Source organism: Hippoglossus hippoglossus, chromosome 16, assembly GCF_009819705.1.
Source record: "Hippoglossus hippoglossus isolate fHipHip1 chromosome 16, fHipHip1.pri, whole genome shotgun sequence".
In the NCBI taxonomy this organism is placed as follows: Eukaryota; Metazoa; Chordata; class Actinopteri; order Pleuronectiformes; family Pleuronectidae; genus Hippoglossus; species Hippoglossus hippoglossus.
Genome location: NC_047166.1, coordinates 5,711,492 through 5,735,216, shown reverse-complemented (window position 1 = coordinate 5,735,216; position 23,725 = coordinate 5,711,492). Strand labels below are relative to the sequence as shown.

At 43.2% G+C, this 23,725-nt stretch overlaps 2 protein-coding genes across 7 annotated transcripts in view; one reads left to right on the top strand and one right to left on the bottom strand.

Moving 5' to 3' along the window:
• LOC117777407 (protein argonaute-3) overlaps positions 1 to 22,859 on the top strand; it is a 34,336-nt gene extending 11,477 nt beyond the window's left edge. Inside the window, exons 2-21 of one of the 6 annotated variants that reach the window (XR_004616599.1) lie at positions 3,743 to 3,914; positions 4,157 to 4,277; positions 4,836 to 5,044; positions 6,268 to 6,404; positions 8,828 to 8,962; positions 9,064 to 9,151; positions 9,496 to 9,643; positions 9,897 to 10,016; positions 12,031 to 12,174; positions 12,941 to 12,979; positions 13,072 to 13,205; positions 13,813 to 13,997; positions 14,487 to 14,646; positions 14,889 to 14,979; positions 15,131 to 15,325; positions 15,569 to 15,703; positions 16,293 to 16,394; positions 16,777 to 16,976; positions 17,114 to 17,272; positions 17,315 to 22,859. Coding sequence is in view for 4 of the 6 variants with exons in the window: in XM_034612174.1 (XP_034468065.1) it covers positions 3,743 to 3,914; positions 4,157 to 4,277; positions 4,836 to 5,044; positions 6,268 to 6,404; positions 8,828 to 8,962; positions 9,064 to 9,151; positions 9,496 to 9,643; positions 9,897 to 10,016; positions 12,031 to 12,174; positions 12,941 to 12,979; positions 13,072 to 13,205; positions 13,813 to 13,997; positions 14,487 to 14,646; positions 14,889 to 14,979; positions 15,131 to 15,325; positions 15,569 to 15,703; positions 16,293 to 16,394; positions 16,777 to 16,976; positions 17,114 to 17,222 (2,624 nt within the window). In the remaining 2 variants the exon portion in view is untranslated. Of the gene's footprint in view, positions 1 to 3,742; positions 3,915 to 4,156; positions 4,278 to 4,835; positions 5,045 to 6,267; positions 6,405 to 8,827; positions 8,963 to 9,063; positions 9,152 to 9,495; positions 9,644 to 9,896; positions 10,017 to 12,030; positions 12,175 to 12,940; positions 12,980 to 13,071; positions 13,206 to 13,812; positions 13,998 to 14,486; positions 14,647 to 14,888; positions 14,980 to 15,130; positions 15,326 to 15,568; positions 15,704 to 16,292; positions 16,395 to 16,776; positions 16,977 to 17,113 lie in introns of all 6 variants that reach the window. The other 5 variants (XR_004616598.1, XM_034612175.1, XM_034612174.1 and 2 more) reach the window with 5 other exon arrangements.
• Positions 1 to 23,725, bottom strand: part of LOC117777400 (hemicentin-1-like) — a 1,765,934-nt gene that overhangs the window by 1,232,547 nt on the left and 509,662 nt on the right. The window lies entirely within an intron of this gene.

Here is a 23,725-nt window from a genome sequence, read left to right as displayed (position 1 = left end):
TGTGCCTCATGTTGTTGCTCAGTGTTCACAGCAAGCAGTTGTCACCAATAGTTTAGCCAAAGTCAAATTTCTCCAGCTGCTGTTTGAATGGTGGTTATATTCTGGTTTTGAAAAAGACAGTCGAACTGTACTTCATTACAAACAATATCCTCCTATGGAATCATGTAAATTTCACATTTTAGTCATTTTTAACCAATAAAATAGTCTGAATAGAACATTCTGATACCAAAATGTATTTTTTAATTGCCAATGATTCCTAAGATGTTGTTATTAAACCCTTACGACAAAGAACTGTCATAGAGGGTTGAGATTTTACACTTTAACCACAAACTTTATCATGAATAATTATAATTGAAAAGAAAAATCTAATACAACCAAATACAGGTATATATAATAATAATATGTAGAACTTGAATTAAGAACAAAATATATTTTTATATAATAAAAAACATAAATGCACATCTTTCCTGCATTTTTAAATCCGTAAAATAAAAGTTTTCATATCGGCGCATATCAGCAAACGTCAACAGAGATACTGATATGACTGTGAAAGGCTCATATTGGTCGGGCTCTTCTGAACAGCGACCACCACTGCAAAGGGAACCTGAATATACCCACATCACCGCGTCTCAAGCTTTTCCTGCAAGCGCCACAATCAACCAGATCTACACGATTCACAGGAAGCCAAAGAATGCAGGGGCTGCCCCAGCCTAATATCACGGTGATGGCGTTTTGATTAAACCCACACAACTTGGTTGTTTTGATGCTTGTGTGCATCTCGTCACGTTGGCGCCATCCAAACAGAAATCACGACTGCGGGTTGGAGGTTGCTCTGTGTGATCAGGCGCTTCGTTGGAGGTCTGGCCTTCGAGATTGTGCTGCGTCGGGATTAGTTTGTTTGAATTTAAAAATTGTTGCAGTTTGTCAGTGTGCATCAGGGAGAGTCCGCGCTTGTGTTTGTACAAAATGCCAAAAGTGTAGCAACTGTGTGTGTAATGTGGGAAATATAAGCTCATTATTTCAGCGTGTCCCTGCAATACCTCTGCTACAAATTACCGCCTGTCTCCTTGTGTGGGTTTCATACCAAAATAATGAAACCAAGTGGTTGTGTGTGTGTGTGCGTGTGTCTGCACAAGGGAGTGGAATACCAAAACTTAACCCTTCACCCTGCCATGTAACTCCACGAGAAAGAAGCAGGATGCTCCGCTGTGGGTTTCTCTCCGTGACTCACGCTGAATGGAAGCCAGTACAGAGAGGCAGATGAAAGTCAGAAAACACCAACTCTGCCCACTCTCTAATCCTGCCACTCCCTGCTATCCCCCTCCTACTCACCCACTTCACCAGGACCATCACAGCACATTAAATAAGTTCTCTCAGTAACGGAAGAAGCTGTTAAAGTTTAAATTAAGGACTTATCGAGTCCTGAATTAGGAACTAGGACAAGTCACTCTTCGTGGTAGACGACCTCATTTGTGTCGCCCTAATGAAGACCTGTGTGTGTGTGTGTGTGTGTGTGTGTGTGTGTGTGTGTGTGTGTGTGTGTGTGTGTGTGTGTGTGTGTGTGTGTGTGTGTGTGTGTGTGTGTGTGTGTGTGTGTGTGTGTGTGTGTGTGTGTGTGTGTGTGTGTGTGTGTGTGTGTGTGTGTGTGAAACTGGACTTCCCTCGTACTTTTCACAAAGGGCACCCAAGGGAATTACCATTACAAAACTTAGCGTGCACATAGTTTTGTGTGAGAGTGACAGCCGTGGTAGGAATTCCAGACTTTCCCCTTTTTTAAAAATAATTTTCCACACAGACCTACACCCTCCATCAACCCTGTTAGACTCCACAGCCCATCAGAGGAGACGCAGAATAAATGGACCAGGTCAAAACACATATTTCCAAGGCTTACTGACTGTAAACAAACAGTCGGGGGTTTGCTCATGTTGTCGGCCGTTACCTCACAGAAGGTTTCTGTTCCGTCGTAGGGAGGGTTTTTATGAACTTCCCTTCTGCGGGGCCCTCAACCCTAACATCACCCACACATGTGAGGCTATGAGTCAAATCGGTGATGAATCACACTCAAACCACGACTCTCATTTATTGGTGACACATCTGGGGCTGTTTTTCTTTTTCGGTTGAGACTGGCGAGCTCCAGAAGACAGAACAAGACAGTTGAATAAAAAGTCAAATAAAGCCACGGGGTCTGGGGGGGGGTTTGAAAGAAAGCAACATTTGCCAGGAAAATTGATGAGTCTCATCTGAGTTTTTGTGTAAAGTTGGCGGCTCTTGCATAAGAATGGCCAAACACATGATAGCATCCTGATTTTTAATCCAGACATTATATTGGCACGTCAGCAAAGCGAGTTGTTCCTTCAAGTCTGATGTGGAGGACAAGCCTCAGCAGACCCAAAATAGCACTGACATGAGTGTGGCACATTTAGCTGAAGAGAACTCACTTGTTTCTGGATCAAAGTGACTCATGTTTCCTTTTTTGTGTGTGTATCTTTTAGAACAAGTGTGTCACGTAGAAAACATGTGAAACACACACAGAGCAAATAACAGCTAAATTAACCAAAATGTGCAAGCTCAGAGATTTTGTTCTGCTTTTATTTGCATCATATCCGCTTTACTCGTTGCTTTGTCTGTCTCTGCTGCAACTTCTGGGGCAAATTACCTATAAAGGAGAAACACGCTGCTAGCCATTTAACCAGTCAACCATTTTCTCCCCCCATTGTTTGTCCTGGTCACTTGTAAAAGATGAAGATTATTCATTGCCGGCTCTGTAGAGGTAGATTTTAGGCAACGATGGTGAACACAACAACGCCCACGATTCCACACTCCTTCACAACATCATCAAACTCATTCTTTTTTTTTTGTTTTGATTGAGAGACCCTTAGTGGCGGAAGTTTAGTCTATTGTAGAAGAGCTAGTGGGCGAGAAAGTGTATTTTCTTATGAATCATTATGCGTCAACTTTGACATTTTAGTCCAATCTTCGGTCCCATCATAAGTTGAGTAACACAGTGAGAATTTAAAGTATGTGAAATGTGAGTCATTTGTCCATTAGTCATCTTTAAGGACCTGCTTTTTAAATGTTCCACTACAGTGAAATGAAGTAGCTTTAGAGGAAACCCTGTGTAACCTCACATTATTCAGCTGTTGTCTTCCTTTTTTCCAAATGCGACGGAGAAGATGTCATCATCCGTTCATTTCCATCGAGACGGCTTCATGTGCCGCTCCACACACTTCCTGTTTCACACGCCGCATTTGTGGTCATTGCACCTGTGTTTCATGTGTGTATTTTCAAAATACAGTGTGTAACAGTTTGCTTTTGAGTAGGTGCATGTTCAAATGCTCATAATTTGGGAAACCAGCTTTATTCCCCTGACACTTTCTGTACTATTCTGTTTATCTAATAAAATGTTCACATTGTATCGAGGTGTGACAGTTTATTGATGGTGTGGTGGGTGTGTGTGTGTTTGCCTTTAAATGTTTAAAATGTCTAAGTCAAACATGCTTCTTCTTGGTGTTTCCCGACACGTATCTTATCTTGACATTTGGAATTTCACAGGTCATTTTTCTCCCCACCATCAGCCACTTGTATATACTTTACTGTATCTTTGATAAACCAATATCTGTCAGTAATATCAGTTTAGCACAACATGATTTATTCCCATGCATTCTGCACATCTTCACCCTGAATGACCTGTACATGTTTTTTTTTTTTAATTCCTCCTTGTTCCTCCTTGTTTTTCTCTCAGGAGCCGTTGGGGCCCAGTCCCTGTTCACCATGCCTCGGCGGCCTGGCTATGGCACCATGGGGAAGCCCATCAAGCTGCTGGCCAACTGCTTCCAGGTGGAGATCCCCAAGATGGATGTCTACCTCTACGAGGTGGACATCAAGCCTGACAAGTGTCCACGGCGGGTCAACAGGTACGGCGGTCCTTATCTTTAAAACTTTTAGAAATGTGCACTTACAGTAGCTAATATCTAATATAGAGCATCTTACAAGGAGTGAGATCCCAATTTGCTGTGTTTTTCTGAGGGATAAATGGCGGTTGACGGACACATGAGATACATTTGGGGTTTAATCTGTGACTTTAGATTCACAGATGTTTTTAATGTCAGTACTTTGCTAGTTTCAGTTGAACTGAGAGTCTGTATGTGTTGTACAGGGAGGTGGTCGACTCGATGGTGCAGCACTTCAAGGTGACCATCTTTGGGGATCGCAGGCCAGTGTACGATGGAAAGAGGAGCCTGTACACAGCCAACCCTCTACCTGTGGCACCTGCAGGGGTGAGCTGGAAAAAAGATTCATACAAGTGCAAACACACAATCCTAACTTGCACATAGCCTGCGCACACACATGGACTCACAGAAGAACGTACACAAATGCATCAAACCATGACAGCCACCACAAACTTCTCTAAAGCTGTTTTTAGGCATGAAGGCATGCGTTCTTCATATGTGAAAGGCAAAGTCAAAGACATTTTCTGGAGTTTGCCTTAAGAACGGAGCAGAAGATCGCAAATCTCATCTTTCCAAGTTAACATCTACGTCGTCATCTTCTTTATATGTGGCACATCTTATCATCTCACCCACTTGCTCGCAGTGAATTTTCTCGGAACATCCCGTCTCTCACGTGTGCTCACTCGGATATTTCTGGACATTTTACGAGGGAGCTAGCATGAAAAGAATTCCGATAATGTCTTGAGCAATTGAATCGGCCATTCAGATTCTCGCATACAGCCCCTCCAGAAGATTTCAGGAAATGCTCCGGACCTCAGTGCGTGTGTTAAAACAGCCCATGTGATCTGATCTGCTCCGTCCTCCCTTTTTCTTGTCCCCTCACAGGTGGACCTGGATGTCACTCTACCAGGTGAGGGAGGGAAAGATCGTCCCTTCAAGGTGTCCATCAAGTTTGTGTCTCTGGTCAGCTGGCACATGCTCCATGAGGTGCTGACCGGCCGCAGCATGCCTGAGCCTCTCGAGCTGGACAAACCCATCAGCACCAACCCTGTCCATGCAGTGGACGTGGTCCTGCGACACCTGCCATCCATGAAGTGAGCTGATGTTTTTATCTTCCATAAAGATTACATACGTCTTAGTAGTTCACCCTCTTAATGACACTTGGGCCTAAATAGAAAATGTTAATGTTTTAGAATGACCATTAAAGAACTAATAATGTCAAGGATACTCTGCTTTCCCCACCTCCCTCTTGAGTCAAACACGTCGTAAAAAACGATCCCTGTTCAATTTATAGCAAACACTATTTATTTGTTTTGTCACAGTGGCGTCAATATCAGCTCTCTGATCCCAACGGAAATCAAACGCAGCTTATATGGGCTCAGCTTCATACTTGACCTCGTGCAATCCTTCACTCGATATCACTCTAAGCCCCAGCGAGAGCAGCGTTAAACGTAATATCACCGGCGCTTTAATGAAAACCTTTGTCAAAGCATTATTAGAAATTGTTATATATCGACACCTTGCATTTAGCTCCGCTCGCAGGTGTCAGGCTCCCAGTGTTTCACTGGCATCTTGACACATTGACAATGCAGGTTTCACTGAGACAAACATTGTACAATTATTCATCCCGGGCAGAGTAATAAGAGGTTGATGGGTCCAGGCAGTGTCAACACCCATTTATTTCACAGATGTATTTTCAGACCATATTGAAGAGCTGCTGAATCTGACACTGTAAAACACATATTGACTTCTATTCTCAATTTAGGATGTGAAAGCTGGGAAATCAGACTACAGGCCAAGTTAACGATTTAACTGTTAAAATCCGCACTTGTAGAATAGATGTGTCTCTCTGACCATTTTCTCATCCAGACTCGTTCAGCCTTCTGCTTTAGTTTATTAACATTGGAGCAAGTTGTCGCACCACATCACACTTTGTTAACATCTGCTTCCCCATGAGGTCACATGACTGACATATCCTCTATATGTCGCTGCCTCTGGAGAAATATTCTTAATAAAACCCTGTAACGTGTGATGTGCCATTATTTTCTAATCTTGTTATTCAGACGTGTGAATATAATAAAGACTCTTCTGTGTGACGCAACTCGATTTCAAAATCGGTCTGGAATTTAAAACTTGTGTAGTCCGAGTCCAGCTCAAGATCACATGTCCAGTCTTCTCCAGCGTCCTTTCCTATTTACCCCATTAACTCCTTCTCTTCTTGAACTGTTGTCACTCCCTATGATTGTTTACTCTTATATCTTTTGTCTCTTTATTCTCTCAGCTCTTTTGTAATTATTGTCACTTTCCCCCCATCCAGGTATACTCCAGTGGGTCGATCCTTCTTCTCGGCTCCGGAGGGCTATGACCATCCCCTGGGAGGCGGGAGGGAGGTTTGGTTTGGCTTCCATCAATCTGTGCGGCCCGCCATGTGGAAGATGATGCTCAACATCGACGGTGAGAACCAATCGTCATTGTTTGCCTCGCTCCGATTTTTACTGTGATGTCTCCCCAGTGGCTCGATATGGCCTCACAGCTTTCAACAATATTAATGCAACAGTTGTTTTTATTGCTCACTGCTTCAGACACAGTGAGATGTAGTGGTTTCACAATGTTCTCTTCTGTGATTCAATCTTTGTTTAAAAATAAAACTGTCTTCTCTCGTACATTCACTCAGAAATTGTTTTCTCTGTTTCTCCGTTACAGCTGTGGAAATGAGATTTTAATAATTTAACACATTGATTAGAGCGACATGGAGCCTCCGTGAAACCAGCTATTTTTAGAGATTTGTGCATGATCAATTTACTCTCATTGATGTTATGTTTTAGGAAATTTAATAGCTGAATTTAACACAGATTTAATGTGACTGTCTACTTCATGAGAAAGCTACTATTTGTTTGGAGCTACATAAGGTCTTCAGGTTTCTATTAATGTTTTTTAGAAATTATGGAGACCTGTGCAGGGGAACCAATAGTTTTTCATCAGCACATTTCTCATAAGCAGAGCAAAGTCAGAATGGATCTAGTTCCTCTGGTTGAGAAGAAGCTTTCCAGATTCAAAGTTAATGTTTCAAGATCTATTTTGGTAATTGGCTCGGGCTCGGGGGCCCCTTGTCAGCAAAAAGAAAAATCTGTTAAATGACCTGGAATAGTGAGCTACAATTTCAATCTGTTATTATTTGTGGAAAACATGTAACAGGAAGGGAGATGCAGAATGTCTTTCACCATATGCACACTGCAGGAGGTGGTTGGAGGCTCCGCTGTGCACAAGAGCGTGTGTGTTTGTGTGAGATTGATAGAGGAGCTTGGAGGAAGGTGGGTTCTTTGCTGGATGGGAACTGACTGGATGGTTGCTGTGGAGACGGAGGTGTGTGTGTGTGTGTGTGTGTGTGTGTGTGTGTGTGTGTGTGTGTGTGTGTGTGTGTGTGTGTGTGTGTGTGTGTGTGTGTGTGTGTGTGTGTGTGTGTGTGTGTGTGTGTGTGTGTGTGTGTGTGTGTGTGTGTGTGTGTGTGTGTGTGGCCTACATGAGTTAGACTGGTGGGTGTAGCCCGGGTCAGGAGGGTAGATGTGTGGAGCATTTCCTTCAGACAGCTTTTGTTTTGCTCCAAGTGCTTGAAGCCTCTCTATTTAAATCTTTCCCTCTCATTCTCTCTTTGTCTCACTTTCCCGCCTTCTCATCCTTGGAAATCAATTGGTCACCACCAGTCTGCTCTCCAGCAACAAACCAGAGCAGCAGCTTTCTGCAAAGCACTTGTTTTCTAACTCCTCAGCATGGCATCATGTAGGGCTCTAGGGATAACCTAAATTCCATTTCCCAAATAATGGTTATTTCCACATTATCCATATTATAAGACAGCATATTGTTACCATATTACTACTGTGTTACTTATTACTCACTACATATTGTTACTATGCTACCGTGGCTTGTTTTGTGATACATGTTTTTGCACATATTAAATTACAATGGTAGCTGTTCTCTTTTTACATCTTGGATTATTTGATATGTGTCAAGTAAAAGTCTGAGTTTGGGGTTTTCTTTTGAGCACTCGCCTTAACTTTCAAGGCTCTTATCCATGAACATTTGCGCCTGCATACTTTTAGGTAATAGGACTAATGAAGTATATATTAGTAAAAATACAATGGCTTACAAATCAAGTGAGATTTACTGGGCAATAACGCATCTCAAAGACTCAAGCAACTATCTGGACAACAGATTGCTTGCACGAGTCACTAAGGAGCTGTCTGTGACTCAGGATCCACTCTGCCAGCCCCTCTACAGATTCTCATTCTTCTCCAGAGCAACAGACCATATGTGTGTTTTCATTCAGTCTCAGTTATAAAATCTCCTTGACTTGCAGAACCCCCAAACTAAACCCCAATCTCCCAAAGATTCATCAGATGGCATTTTTGCCGTGGTGCTGCCCTCTAGTGGGTGACCAGATCACATTTAATTGAAAGTCAAGTATGATACTGAATATGAGCTCTATTTTAAATCTTAATAAAACATAATTTAAAGAGACAGATGTTAATAAAGTCGACGTTAACTAATATTATTTCTTAACCTTAGTTCATATAAGGGCACCACATTCTACATGCAGGCGCAGTTATTGTGATGTAACTGTTACGTCGACTCCTAATTGGTCTATTGGAATCATCAGGGCCTTTCACAGTCTGATCCTGAGTTTAATGCCAAACACAATGACCAGTAAACTTTGTAAAGCTGTTTAAATGTTTTTCGCTATCATGTAACTTCAGAAAGTGATGTAACATCGTTGCATCACAAAAAATAGTTGTTGCTCTTCACTGTTGTGTGAAAGGATGATATAATATGTTGTTGTTTTGTTTGTCTTAAATGACTCTCGTCCTCGTTCTATGTTGCAGTTTCTGCCACTGCCTTCTACAAGGCCCAGCCTGTCATCCAGTTCATGTGTGAAGTGCTGGACATCCACAACATAGACGAGCAGCCCCGCCCTCTCACCGACTCGCACCGGGTCAAATTCACCAAAGAAATCAAAGGTGAATCCATGTGTTCCCTGCATGTGAGGAAGGGGGGGGTGTTTTAACGCCAAACCAGACACATTTCTAATGCGGCTCCAACCCTTTGCATTATTCACCAGGTTTGAAGGTGGAGGTGACACACTGTGGAACCATGCGGAGGAAGTACCGCGTCTGCAACGTGACCCGTCGGCCTGCGAGCCATCAAACGTGAGTCAGCCATCTGGGTGGGAGAGGGAACAGGAGACTCTGGGAGGAGTGTGTGGATAGGTTGTTGGGGGGGGGGGGAGTCATCTGATAAGCATGCGTTGAACATTAGTCATTTATTAGTGAAGTAGCTGAGTGGATGAGGATCTACATTCGAAGTTGAATAGGTCACAAATTACTTTTATATCATCGTACAAACATTAGAAGGAAATGGTTCATATCTATGGCAATGGTCTGTGTGTATATGCTGTTAGAATGCTCTGGGAAAATGAATTTGATGATATATAGATTGTTATGAAGTTATGGTAGATGGCTATAAAGCTAGGTGTGTTTTTTTATGTCCGCAGGTTCCCTCTGCAGTTGGAAAACGGTCAGACGGTGGAGCGTACCGTAGCCCAGTACTTCAGAGAGAAGTACAACCTGCAGCTCAAGTACCCGCATTTACCCTGTCTACAAGTGGGCCAGGAGCAGAAGCACACCTACCTGCCCCTGGAGGTGAGAGAGACTTGTGTTATTCTTGTTGTGGGGTCTTTTATTAAACATAACTCAGAATATGATGAAATCTGCTGTATCCGGGGGAAGCTCCCAGGTGCGTCTGTGTATCAACTGTATAAATATGAAGCAGATCCACTGCAGAAAAAAATGCTTCCGCCTAGAAAATCTCTTACTGGTAAAATAACAATTAAAGTTATATCGAATGAATGTGTCATGACGCATTGTTTAAACTTTGTCCTTTGTTTCCATGCAGGTGTGTAACATTGTAGCTGGTCAGCGATGCATCAAGAAGCTGACGGATAACCAGACCTCCACTATGATCAAAGCCACAGCTCGCTCCGCACCCGACCGACAAGAGGAGATCAGCAGGCTGGTGAGTTGTGGAGACACCTGCTGAATCAAGGTCTCTTCTGTCAGAGACAACACATTTTAATACTAAAGTGATATTGGTAACACATTACATTACAGATCTGTTATTTCCTCATAATTTCTCAAAGTTTCCCAGGAAGAATCATCTAGCTTGGCACTAATCACAGGAAACATTTAGTTTAGTTTATCAGTGACTTGCTCACTTATTAACCTTCCATTTATCATTAAGTACTAAAATGAAGTGTTTTTCTTTTATGCAAAATTGTGTTGCTTTTATGTTTGTAGACACATTTCACATATTTTCACATTTAGCTTAACTGCCCTCCTTCGAATAAAAGTGTAAAGGTTATGCTAATTTAGCATTTATAAATAACTGTACGAGAACCAACTGATCACTCTCTGTTGTTGTTATTTGTCTTATGAGATCATTTGGAAAGAAATTAGAATTTACAAATAATTTTTTGAAACAAATGTTAAAATATGCGTTGCAGAAAACACAAAAGATACTATTTTTGCTTCATATAATATCCTGATATTTCCATTGAAATATCTCCATGAAGAATCATTTCCATCACAAGCATGCACCAACAGTCAGATGGTGATTATAGAGGTTGGAAGGTCATGGTCTACCAGTCTAGTGAAGGAGGCAGCTGTGGAAACCACCTGAGACAAAAAGCTGCCCGTGAGGCTAAATCCAGGCCAAGAAAGTCCTTGTATCCTGAAATAATTTATGACACAGTAAAATCCTGGATCGACCGCAAGGAATATTTCATCCTGTATCCATTGATGTTAAATTTGAACATCACGCCACAATGCCGTTACTATGAAATGGCCGTGTTGCTAGGCTTGTCAACAGCTGGTTGCCGTGGTGCTCATCTTGATATCAAATTGCCTGTTTGGTAATCACCTCGCCCAGATTCTCATTTTCTGTCGTTAACAGAAGCACGTCTGCGAGCTTGTTCATCACATTTGGCAGTTACATGGTTACAGGGCTACGCAGGGTCAACGAAAGAAATGCCAGATTCATAACGACCTCAATTTGTGCGAGGCTGCTGCAGAGCCGGCAGCGTATTGCTCACGGGGAGATTGACAGGCTGTTCACCGGCTGCCTCTGGCCACCATCAGATTAGCAGTGCACATGTGGTACCTGTTTTTTTTACCGCATTAAACCACATCTCCCTATCTCCTCACTCAGGAGTAAAATGACTGGATTCGCTCACAGGAAATCATCGCAGACATCAACTGTGCTGGTGTTTTCATTTAGAAGCTGTCAGAGCCGTGTGGGTGGAGGAGCACAGGTTCACAGGCAGAAAAGGACAAAACAAGCAGATGAGCAGTGTCTCTCAGTAAAGACATAATTAAGTCTGTAATATGTTTGCTTTTGGATGAGGGTGAAGACACCTGACAGTCTGTGGCATGTCACCAATTTCTCATTTTATTTATCCTAATCCACTGCCACTCTAGAAAAATACTACACAATAAACTGTTTACTGCGAAATACAAATCTGTTTTACAATACACACATTTTGTCCTAATGTACAATAGTCGACACTGTTATTCACAACAACTGTGCATTTAAAGGAGCAGTTACGACCAGAAGTATCTCACATTAGCTTGTTATAAAGATCGGGAACAGGGAGCAATTTTCTGTACGGAATAAACAAATGAGATATAACATGTTAATTAGTGTGCATTAGAGGATTTGCTCCTCAGATTTGTCCATGTACTGATGGAGCCATGCTAGCTGTTTCCCCCTGTTTCCAGTCTTGATGCTAAGCTAAGCTAACCAGCTGTTGGCTGTAACCTGACAATAAAGGACAAATACGAGAATGTTCCAGCTCTTCTTATCGAACTCTCAACAAGAAGGCAAATAGGCCTAATGTCAAACTGGTCCTGTAATCAAACAGATTAGATAAAAGAAACCCCATGTCTTGTCTTCTTCACTGCATTCATCTTTACTCGTACTGTAATCAGCTACTTGCCTGACGCTGTTCCCGTTTTCCCCGCGTCCCTTGCAGGTGCGCAGTGCCAACTACGAGGCCGACCCCTTCGTGCAGGAGTTCCAGTTCAAAGTGCGCGACGAGATGGCCCACGTGACGGGGCGAGTGCTACCCGCCCCCATGCTGCAATACGGCGGCAGGGTGAGCACAGAGCACTTTATGGTACCCTTCTTTTAAATCACGCCCATTCTCTCTGTTTGTCCGACACGCTCTCCTCTTCCTCTGCCTTCACTCCGCATGTCTCTGAGGGGAACTAACTCACTGGCTTCTGTTTGACCTTCATGGTGTCGGCCTTTTTTTGGCTTGTGTTATTTTTTGTGGTTGAGTCTCCATAGTGCAAACTTTGATTCCAACTTAAAAACAAATAAAAGCACCTTGTTTATCAGTTTCAAACAGGGCAGGAAATGGGTTTATCCATCTGTCACGATTTTATTTGAACAAAATAAAATGACCTAAATCATGATTGGATCGCTTTTAAACTTAACGTCTTTTCAGTCGATCATTATGGCAGATACTGCCAAAACCTTTCCAGCAATTGCTTAATGTTAATCCTTCTTATTGAACTTAATGAGGTGGATTTAAGCGGTTTCCAATAGAAGCAGATTATTGAGACTGAACCACATTGTTAATTAACATCTGTTTATCTGGTCTGAGTGGACACACTTTTATTATTATTGTGCATTTCATGTGTTACAGATACCACACAACACTGAGCATGACACACATCTGACACACTCTAGATTCCATCTCATAGTGCATCACAATGTGCATCACACTGTTCATCACACTTTGCGATACTTTCTCATTTTTCTTTGAAGTTAAAGGGACTTTCTTCTGTAATTCACTGTTTCTTGAAGTAATTTCTTTTGAAGAGTGTGAATATGTCTTAAAAAAAATTGAGTGTTAATGTATTTTGGTGTGGATGTAGAGTGATCGTGGTGCCGGTGATGTCTCAGACTATAAGAGTGTATGTTAGTGCGTGTTTCTGTTCTGTGAGCAGTACGAATGTTTGCCCACATTATTGTGAGTATATGAGGTGAGACTGCGATGTTGTTTCAGAACCGCACCGTAGCCACGCCCAGCCACGGGGTGTGGGACATGAGAGGGAAGCAGTTCCACACCGGGGTGGAGATCAAGATGTGGGCCATCGCCTGCTTTGCCACACAGAGGCAGTGTCGGGAAGAAATCCTGAAGTATGATTATTTATTCATGCTTTTTAGATTAATGTTGAAACCACCCAACAGTTCTACCTCTCTCACTATAATACTGTTCAAGATGCTTGTGTATTTCTGTCTCCATAATCTTACTAGTTAACTTTACTAGGTAATATCAGAGCAACAATGCATATATGATATAAAGATATCATACGTCAGTTAGACAAATGGATATTTTCCCATCTGTAGTCTGGCAAAGTTTTGAAAAATTGACTTTAATTCCTTGTTTTTGAATCCAGAGGAAAAACAGCTTCATGGGAAAAGTGAATATCTGCTGCGGACTTTATTCTTAGATTTTAAGACATCACAACTCGTTCTTTACGTATGTGAATTGATGTTTATATGGATGTAACCACACTAAATACTAAACCACATTACAGGCATGGGTGCACAAAACATCTTTGGCCAATAAATGTGGTAAAATGGGTAAATGGATAAATTTAAAATAGAAAACTATTATTCAAGCAGATGGACATAGCCAGTTATTATGATGTTTGCTCATTTTGTCCATTTTCTCCAAGCTAGACTACAGAGACCAGCACCATTCTCTTGACTGTTTACACTGTGCCTTTCCTCCCTCGTGCAGGGGTTTCACGGACCAGCTACGTAAAATCTCGAAGGATGCCGGGATGCCAATCCAAGGTCAGCCATGTTTCTGTAAATACGCCCAGGGAGCGGACAGCGTGGAGCCCATGTTCAGACACCTGAAGAACACGTACGCCGGGTTGCAGCTCATCATCGTCATTCTGCCGGGAAAGACTCCTGTCTACGGTGAGAAAACTGCTGGAAATTAAACGTAATAATAAAGTAGAGATATGTCTTTGTCTTGAACACTGTGGAAACACTGATTCTATTCTTGGACTGAATGCTAGAGTGATATTCTCTCTCCCACATGCACTGTATGTCAATAAGAGTCATATTAAATACACTGAATTGGAAAATATTCTTTCTATCTATATTGTTCATTGCATTATATATTTTTAATGTTTATGTTTTTTCCACAGAGTGTGAGATCCAGATCAAATCTTTAAATTTGCTTGTATGACTGCACTTGTCGTTTATCCTTAACAATAAATTTGAAATAGGTCACTGAGTAGGACTTGAAAAGAAATACACTGCTTTTCTAAATCTCCACTTTGAGGGATATATTTTAAAAAGTGACGTCAACATCACAACATGTGCAGTATTTCTGCAAGGATGACATATTTCCAAATATAAATATATATTTGATGATCATATTTTTTTTTTTTGCATCCATAGCGGAGGTGAAGCGAGTGGGAGACACCCTCCTCGGCATGGCCACTCAGTGTGTTCAGGTGAAGAACGTGGTGAAGACGTCTCCTCAGACCCTCTCCAACCTCTGCCTCAAGATCAACGTGAAGCTGGGAGGCATCAACAACATCCTGGTGCCTCATCAACGGTCAGTCATCCTCTCTCCCTCCACATTAAAAGACAAATGCCATAGATAGTAACACTCGTTTAAACTGGCTTTTAACAGCTTAAATTGTTAAAAGAATTTTAAATAATTTGTGTCGGTATATAAATATCTGTCACATACATGAGAATTTGTCCTGATGATATTTGCACAGATGGAATAACATATTATTCCATGTGTGTATTTTCATTATAATTCATGGTTTTGCTTTGTTTCTCAATCGACAGACCGTCAGTGTTTCAGCAGCCAGTTATCTTCTTGGGAGCAGATGTTACACATCCACCTGCGGGAGACGGGAAGAAGCCTTCGATTGCAGCAGTAAGTCTTTTTCTTTTTCATTATCTGCCTGACATTCTCTCTCGATTTGCATTTTTATCTGAGTTCCCTTCTCCTGCCCTCGTCCTTCCTCCCGCTCCGCAATCTTCCACTGCCACCCCTCACTCCTGCTCCTCTCCTCTTTCTCCTCCAGGTGGTTGGCAGTATGGACGCTCACCCCAGCAGGTACTGTGCCACAGTACGGGTCCAGAGGCCCAGGCAAGAGGTCATCCAGGACCTGGCCTCCATGGTGCGGGAGCTGCTCATCCAGTTCTACAAGTCAACTCGCTACAAGCCCACCAGGATCATTTTCTACAGGGACGGAGTTTCAGAAGGCCAGTTCAGACAGGTCAGCGCCTACTTCTTTTCTTCTTTCACAAAATGACTGTTTGTAGTCAGAGGTTGGAACTGTCGTCTTTCTCTTAATCTTAGAAATCTGTGTTTCTCTGAGGCTGCTCTGCAGACATGACGCCTCCGAGTGGCTGCTAGCTGAACTGTAGTTTACTTTTGCTCAGCTTGTTTCTCTGAAAAGATCCAGACGTCCAATAATAAATAAAACCATTCATGTTGATTTTTGCTCTGGCTCCCACAGGTGCTGTATTATGAGCTGCTGGCCATTCGTGAGGCCTGTATCAGCCTGGAGAAGGAGTACCAGCCAGGCATCACCTACATTGTTGTACAAAAACGCCACCATACCCGCCTCTTCTGTGCCGACCGCAACGAAAGAGTGAGTCCCAACCAGTGCACACAAACACACAGCCATGCCTCCCATTAAAGCCAGTCCAGAGTGTTATGTATTAGTCCATATTCTTTTTTTTTTTTTTCTCTCCATGCTCTGCCAGCATGTTAACTACTGGAAATGGGCCTCCTTAATTACCTTTTGTTGTCAATTGGACCGGACTATTCACCCTCCTAACTACTATAATTACCTTCGATTAAAGCATTAGAGAGCCCAGTGCAAACCGAGAGCTCTGGAGTGGCACTCAAGGTCCCAAGAGTAAGACTTATCCAGTAACAACCTTATTTTCAGAGCATGCACTCTCATATGGAGTATTAGCCTCTCTGGGCTATTAAGCTTTTAATTGGTTGGTTGGAAAGCACTTGGTAAACCTTTGCCTGTGTCGGGCCATCAACTAGTTCTTTTCCCAACAATAATTTTTTCACTGCTATCAAAGATTTGTTCTGTGTTGTTCATTTCCTGCTTCTTCCACTTTCTGTTCCAGTTGTTTCGGGGTTCAGACGGTGAAACGTAGGAAAATAACAAATGGTCAAATTGCATTAGTAGGGACTAACTGAAGTTAATTTGATTTTGTCAGGTTGGACGTAGTGGAAACATTCCCGCTGGTACTACCGTGGATACGGACATCACCCATCCGTACGAGTTTGACTTTTACCTCTGCAGTCACGCTGGAATACAGGTCAGACCAACCTCCTCTCCTCTCTGCTCAGACTGAGCTTTATCACACTCTCCTCCATTAACATCTTAACATCTGAACACTGTGCTGTTGAGGGGCTGTGCATTGTTTGAAATAGTTAGAGAAAATACCTTATTCTTTATTTCTCCTTTTTCTCATAAGTATCTAAGGTTAAATCCTGGAGAGATCTGTGAACCAAATCTGGTCATTTTCAGGTTTCATAAGAAAGCTTTTATTTTCAATACAGCTGAAAATGTTTTTTAGATCATGGGAAGGTTGGATGCAATCTTATAAAATTTCACAGCTCAGCTGGTAACGAAGCATTGGATCTTGAATCTGGTTCTTAATGATGATCTAATATTGTCACTTAATTGTCTTCCTGCAGGGCACCAGTCGTCCCTCCCACTACCATGTACTGTGGGATGACAATTGTTTTACCGCTGATGAGTTCCAGCTGCTCACCTACCAGTTGTGCCACACCTACGTGCGCTGTACCCGCTCAGTCTCCATCCCTGCGCCAGCCTACTACGCCCACCTGGTGGCCTTCCGTGCCCGCTACCATCTGGTGGACAAAGAACATGACAGGTGAGGAGGGCAGAGAGTGAGCACAGTGTCTTCTGTGTTTTGATAGCAGTTGTGTGTAATATCAGCAGATTTTCTTGCACACCTGCCATTGTTGTTTGTCGTCCATCATAACTGGTTCCCTCCCGTCCCCTCCGCAGCGCCGAGGGCAGCCACGTGTCTGGTCAGAGTAACGGTCGGGACCCCCAGGCGCTGGCCAAAGCTGTTCAGATTCACCACGACACCCTGAGGACCATGTACTTCGCCTGAGCTACCACCAACCCTCCCCAGTCATTGCCACCCTTCACACACACACACACACACACACACACACACACACACACACACACACACACACACAAACAGACGCAACCGTGCACGCCTGGCTTGCCAGTCAAGGAGTCCTCATAGGTGCGAGTCCCCCCCACACGCCTAGTCAATCCGGACCTGACACTGTGCAGAGGAGAGCAGGGAGGAGGGAGGGGAGGAGGCACACCCACACTGGACTAAGGATGCAAACGTCGCTTTAAAAACAAACGAGAGAAACTCAGCACTATTATGCAATATTAAACCAGCCAACCAGTATATTTTCACCCTCATCAGGCCCCTTTTCATCACCCCCTCCCTCCTGTTCGTCACCTTTACTCGTGGCCTGGTGGGTGTGTTTCTTGTTTGTTTGTACCTTTCCCCTCCTTTCGCACAGTCTCTCTCTTTACGACCCACTAATCTGCTCCTTTGCCATTTATAGTACCTCAATTCAGTTTGAGCAGCAGCACTTTTACATTCTGCCAGTTCCACTGCAGTTTGTTGTTAATTCTCCCCAGTGTTTGAAAAGAGGGAGCAGAGACGGAGGCGTCGGACTCTGGAGTTGTTCTATCGTGTTTTTTGATTTCTTGTGGAATTTAGCTATTTCAGTTGGCCGGAGGTCCTGCCAGTTGCCACTTTTATTTTTCCTTATTTTTTCCTCTTGTTTTCTCTTTTCTGTCACTTTTCACAAGTGTGTGAAATCACCAGTTACATGTATGGAGCACCATGTTCTTTTGAGCACACTGCCACCTGTTGGCGACGAGGTATAATTGCCCCCTTAAAGTTTTATCATGTAGTTAGATCAGTTTTGTCTTTATCAGTCAGATGTCACATTTAAACGGGGGCAGTTTATATTGGCTGATGTATCAATTGCTTAATTGCAGCCATATATGGATTTTTATTTAAAGTATAACACTGTTATTTCTCCTTCTACTTTATGGACATTATGTTTTTAATCATTTAAACATGTAATCCTATGTTTTTAATCCTTGTAGTCATGCATTCATTTCCCTCAGTGCTTTATCTCACGTTTCCCTCTCTTGAGTTTGAGATGGTGGTTTAATAGAGATCATGTCGATGGTTTCCTCCAGTGCAATAATCCGTTGAACGAAGGGAAGAGGATTTTAGGGGACATACACAACTCAAAAGAACAGTTACACATTTCATTTGAAAGTGAGAGTCCTCGGTAGATGAGATGTTTGCCACTTGCTAGAGACGTTCATGTTGTCCTCCTCTGCGAGATGATTGATCAGCACGTTTTACGAGTTTTGCCTTTTCTACTGGGTAAAAAAAAACAAAACGGTTCAACTGCAGTTTGTGATTTTCATGTTTTTACTTGAATTGAAGGATTTTATGCGCCTCTTCGGTTTGAGAATATTTTATCATCAATGGGCATAATTTCAGAATTCCCGATTATCAGTTTGCCAATGAGGCTGATTTTCTCAATTCTTTTAGAATTAACCCATTTTTGGAGAACAAAGCTTTTCACCCGACAGCAGCAAAGAGTCTAAAGGCCATAAAGAGGTAGTATTCAAGTGCCTGGTGGAAGATTAAGTGTTCGATGGTCAAAAGCTGTACAGCCTAATATTATAGGGATCCTGTTTCAGTGGGTAAAGGAATCAAAAAGAAAGTTTCACCTGATGCCTCTTATTCTTCTCAACAACCGTCTACTGACTTTTCTATACATCTCATTCAAATCATCCTAAGATCTATATATTTATTATGTTTGCCTGTACAGCAGTGTGAGCTGTTGGCTTTGCTTCCGAGCGGCGTTCAAGCAAAGCCGGCCGAGTTGTCTTTTGCTAAATATTCACCAGATATGGATCCAGCTGCTACAGTGTGTTTGTACCTAACAGGGGCCGGGTTCATGGGCACGGAGTCGCCCTCTCAATAATCCAATTCTTTCAATAACCTCTCTTTCAGAAAACCTCCAAGTACAGAACGAGGTTCAACTCCTGTCCATGGAACCGGCCCAACAGTTGAGACTGGCTTCGGAGCGGAGCCGAGGAGCGGAGTGGTGACCGACCTTTGCAGCAGAAGTAGAGCTGACTGATCCGAATTGTTTGTCTGGATCGCTGTCGCCACCTCGCTCCTCGGCGCCGCTGACGACCCGAAGCTCGTCCGGGGGGGGGGGGGGTTGTTTTTAATCTGCACTAAAAGAAGCGTGTGTTTCGGGACTGAACACAGGCCTGGTGCTACTCATTCTGAATTAGAATCTGAAGCTGAACCTCTATAGGAGACTGTACATGAGCAGGTGGGAATGGTAGAAAATGGTAGACCTCACTCAGCGAAGGCCAGGGGGGGGTCCGGTGCGGCCGGGCAGCTCCGGACTTGGTTGTTGCGGTCAACGTTGAGAATCCGCAAATGGTACAATGACAGCCGTGCTCTTGGACAGTGAGGTATAATGTAGGGTCCTATATCCGCTGTTGCATTCGACTGCCTTTCGTAGGTGAGCCTTCTAGTGTGGAAGCCAGTGAGTTTGAGCCTTCATGATTTCACTAGTGTCTGAAAGCCTTTTTAAAAAGCCAGATCGAAAGTATATTTGTACATTTTAAATTATGTAATGCACACCACTTATTTTTGCTAACAGAAAAAAAAACAATGTAGTCTAATTATTAATCTTAGTAATAAATGTATCATGATACGTAATGGTTAAAAAAAAAAAGGTATAATAACGAAGATTTATTATTGCAATAGACTGTTGACTTGTTCCTGTGTCACTGTATAATGTAAAGTGTATGTGTGAACAGTGGGGTTGTTGAAACTAGTGACTTGTGTGTTTGGACTGTCATACTGTTATCGATAGGGACGTGGACTTAAACTGCCTCTTGCTTTGATATTTGGAAAAAACAGCTGCAACTTGTCGAATGCTTATTATTTTAGATGTGTGTACAGTTAAGGGTTTGTCGTAGAAGAAATATACTGAACTCCGAAAGGCTTTTGTATCAAGACATCACATCTCTCGACAAACCGTAGAATAGAAGAAGAGTCGGCGAATGTCTCGAACTTCTGCTCCTGAATGTTCTCGGCTTTTCTTCACCTGGTGCTGACGCCTGCTGCTTTATCAAGGGTGGAGAGAGAACAAGGAAAACGGGCGAGTGGTTTAGAGAAGTGTCGCTGACCCATTTCAAGGACACGTGATGGAAATGCGCCGTAACAAGGGGCAGTAGTTCTCCAATCCTTAAGTGTTAAAGCCTCGAGGGGAGGATTGAAGTCGGAATTGCAACCTCTTGTTGCTTTTTCCACAGAGTCCTCTCCTCGACTCGAGGCCCCTTCATGTGCTCGCAAACACAATGACGTGCTGGCCTCCCGGTAAATCTGTGGTGTGACAAAGCCTGTAATCTCATTGTCGCTCTCTTTTCCCCTTTGCTCCCTGAACATTCACTCCCCTGTGTCAGAGGACTACATTCCACGGTCGTACTTTCCCGATCCGATCCCCCTGGGAGGCGTAAAAGAAGAAAACAAAGATTGGAGCGGAGGGACGACGTAGTGGCTTCTGTGATTAATTCAAGTGTGTTTGTGTGTTTGGAATCAAAGCCTAAGTCAGTGTTGGCTTTGCCGGTATGTGGCAGGTTGTGTTGGAAGTTGGAACGAGTCTGAAGGTTGATCGTGAGAGTTGGAGTCCGTTTATTACTCGGCCATCTCCGCTGTCTGTCATGGATGTTCGGTTTGCGTATGAACGGCACTCGTTAGGGCAGTTGAACACATGTTTACATAGCAGATGTGTTCGCCTTGCGTACAACTGAAATGTCATCGGCTCTGCTTTGCAAATACAATGCGAGTAGAGAAGTGACCCGACACGAGCGGAATCATTCGGGGCCTGTGGGAGTGAACGCTCGAAGGGATACGAAGACATCATTTATTTGGCTGATTGTTTTTTTGCAGAGCAGGACGACAGCCTTGTTTGTCCTTCTAGTTCTATTATTAAAATGACTTGTTGGATTGGATTGAAGTTAAACAGGTACACTGGGATCACAGCTTGCAGCGAGCTGTGGCCTTTAGCTCTGAATTGGGATTGTTAGTTATACGGACAAATAACCAAATTCTAGAAAAAGGTCTCCTTTTTTCAAAAACGAAATCAAAGTAAAAAGGTGTATTCCGTTTCGAGTAAATCGACCAACAGCCCTGATTTTGGTTGCTCTGTGTTTGCGGTGGAAAGTAGCAATGGAGTGAGAAAAAGTCCACAGAAAGTGCCTTTCCTCTTGATGGTGCTGTCAATTGAAAGATGAAATGTAAATGAAATAGAATCTCCTTTTCAAGAACACAACGCAGGAATGTCTGCATCTTACACACACACTGTACATGTTTGTGTTTTTAGAGATGACAATGCTAACTCGTGTATTTGGACATTAAGCCTACGTGGAGACATTATTATGCCAAGTATATGGTTGTGGTTGAGCTTTCGCTTCCTAGTGCATTTTAGTGTCTTGGACCAATGGTGTCGTTGGTACAGTGGAATGTGTGTAGGTGTGGGTGAGGGTGGGTGGGGGGGTCACACTAGCGTGGCGTGACGCGGCCCGGCCCTCGGATGACAAACATAGCACAGCACTTTATAGAGACTGCCACTCTCACTATAGACACATAGCCAAGAGTTTTCAATCTCCACTCCCTCCAGTCCCCCTTCTTCCTCCCGCTCGGGGAGGAGGAGGAGCGGATCCAGACCTCGGTGTACATGAGGAGTCGAAGGGATGCGTGTGTGTGTGTGCGTGTGCGTGTGTGTGTGTGTGTGTTCAGCAGTCGGTCATTAAAAGTGTGCCTCATGCTCTTGTGACTTTGTTGTTGGCTCGGTTTAGTCAGCCTGCTCTGGTGTGGTGGTTTTCCCTGTGGAACCACTCGACACTGTTACGACCACAGGGCTGGGTGTCAAATAGCAGCGCCTCACAAAGTTTTGGCGTCAAAAGTCCAGAACTTTTTACAGTAGATTTTTTTTTTTGCACTGAGGAATCAAGGTTTTCTTCTTGAAGGGCATTTTTATTAAGGAAAAGCAACATACGCAGGATTTGAATCTGTTTAAAAAAGCATGAATGACCGAAAAAACAAGTTTCATTTTCTACGAGAAATCGGCAGAACCAGTGTCAGTATTGAACCTCTCCTCTCGATGCCCAGCCCTGGTAACAGCCCCTGGCATTCTGTCATCTCAGCGCAGTGCCCTGCCATGTATCCTGCCCCGGATGGAGGGAACCTGTGCCCGGTAGTTCCCCCGTCTTGAGCCGCTCGTGTGTCGACTGAAAACCGACGGTGGTCTGTAGTTCTGTGGGAACCTTTTCAGTCCAGGGGGGTTGAAATCTTTCTATTACAAGATATCTCAAATAAAAAAAAAAAAAATACAAAACACTGCACCTCACTTACCTTGGTATGCTGCATATGTTATACTACATGAAAGAAAAACTGCAAATTGCTTTTATTATGACATATAATGCTTGAGTAATGCCTGATTGCGATATTCTTATACGTAACTATTTTAGAGTCAAAATGAGTATAACTGTAAAAAAAATATTCTGTTTTTGTCTTAACACTTATCCGATTTTGAAAAATTGTTCTTTGAGCCGACTTTTATTTTGTTGTCCTATTTAAATGTGTTGTTCTTTAAAAATATATATATGAAATATATATATATGAAATATATAAATGCGGAATATTTTATGGTGTATTTATTGACAGTGCGTTTTAAAGCGGCTGGAGTCTCCGCATCATATTGCAGCATGGTGGGGGCGGAGCCAGGAGGACGAGGCCTTTAGCCCCTCCCCCTCCATGTTGACGCCTTATCCTCCTCGACACGTAAGCACAACAATATGGAGGGGGAGGAAAAGCAGGAGGTGGATTGGACGAAAAGAAGTCGAGTGGTTGAGTCTCTCCCTCCTCCTCCTCCTTTTTCTAAATATTCCTCCCCCTCCTTCACTCTTCTTCTACCACCTGAGAAGGTTGAACGCCGCCCCCCCCCCCCCCCACATGCTGCCGCTTCATCTCTGATGATGAAGGGGAACCATTTCTGTACCACACTGACTTTGGGTGTTGACGCTGACTCTTTTTGTTTTTCTGTTTTCTTCCTTTCATCCCAAGCTGCTAGCTGGTACGTTAGCCATGTCCAATGCCCGAGCCAGTACAAGGGCAGGTGGGACAGCGTGAAATGAAACTGTGGGGGTGGGGGAGGAAGGACATTTAGAAACTTTTAGAAAAGGCGTAATTCTTACAGATTATGGTGAATTTTTTTTTTTTAGCATTGGCTTCGTTTCTTTCCTTCGTCTCCTCGTTTTGTTTTTCTTGTGCCAGAACATTTTACAGCACGAACAGGTCTCATTCCACGAGAAATGACACACCTCAGCCTTACGTGCGTTCTTTCCTAATCCTCATATTCCTGTGTGACCTCGTCGGGTGCAGGCCCACTGACAAAACAAGCCCACGCACTCGTTCTGCCCCCCCCCCCCCGATCGGCGCCCTCATCACTACTCATGTAAACCACTAAACAT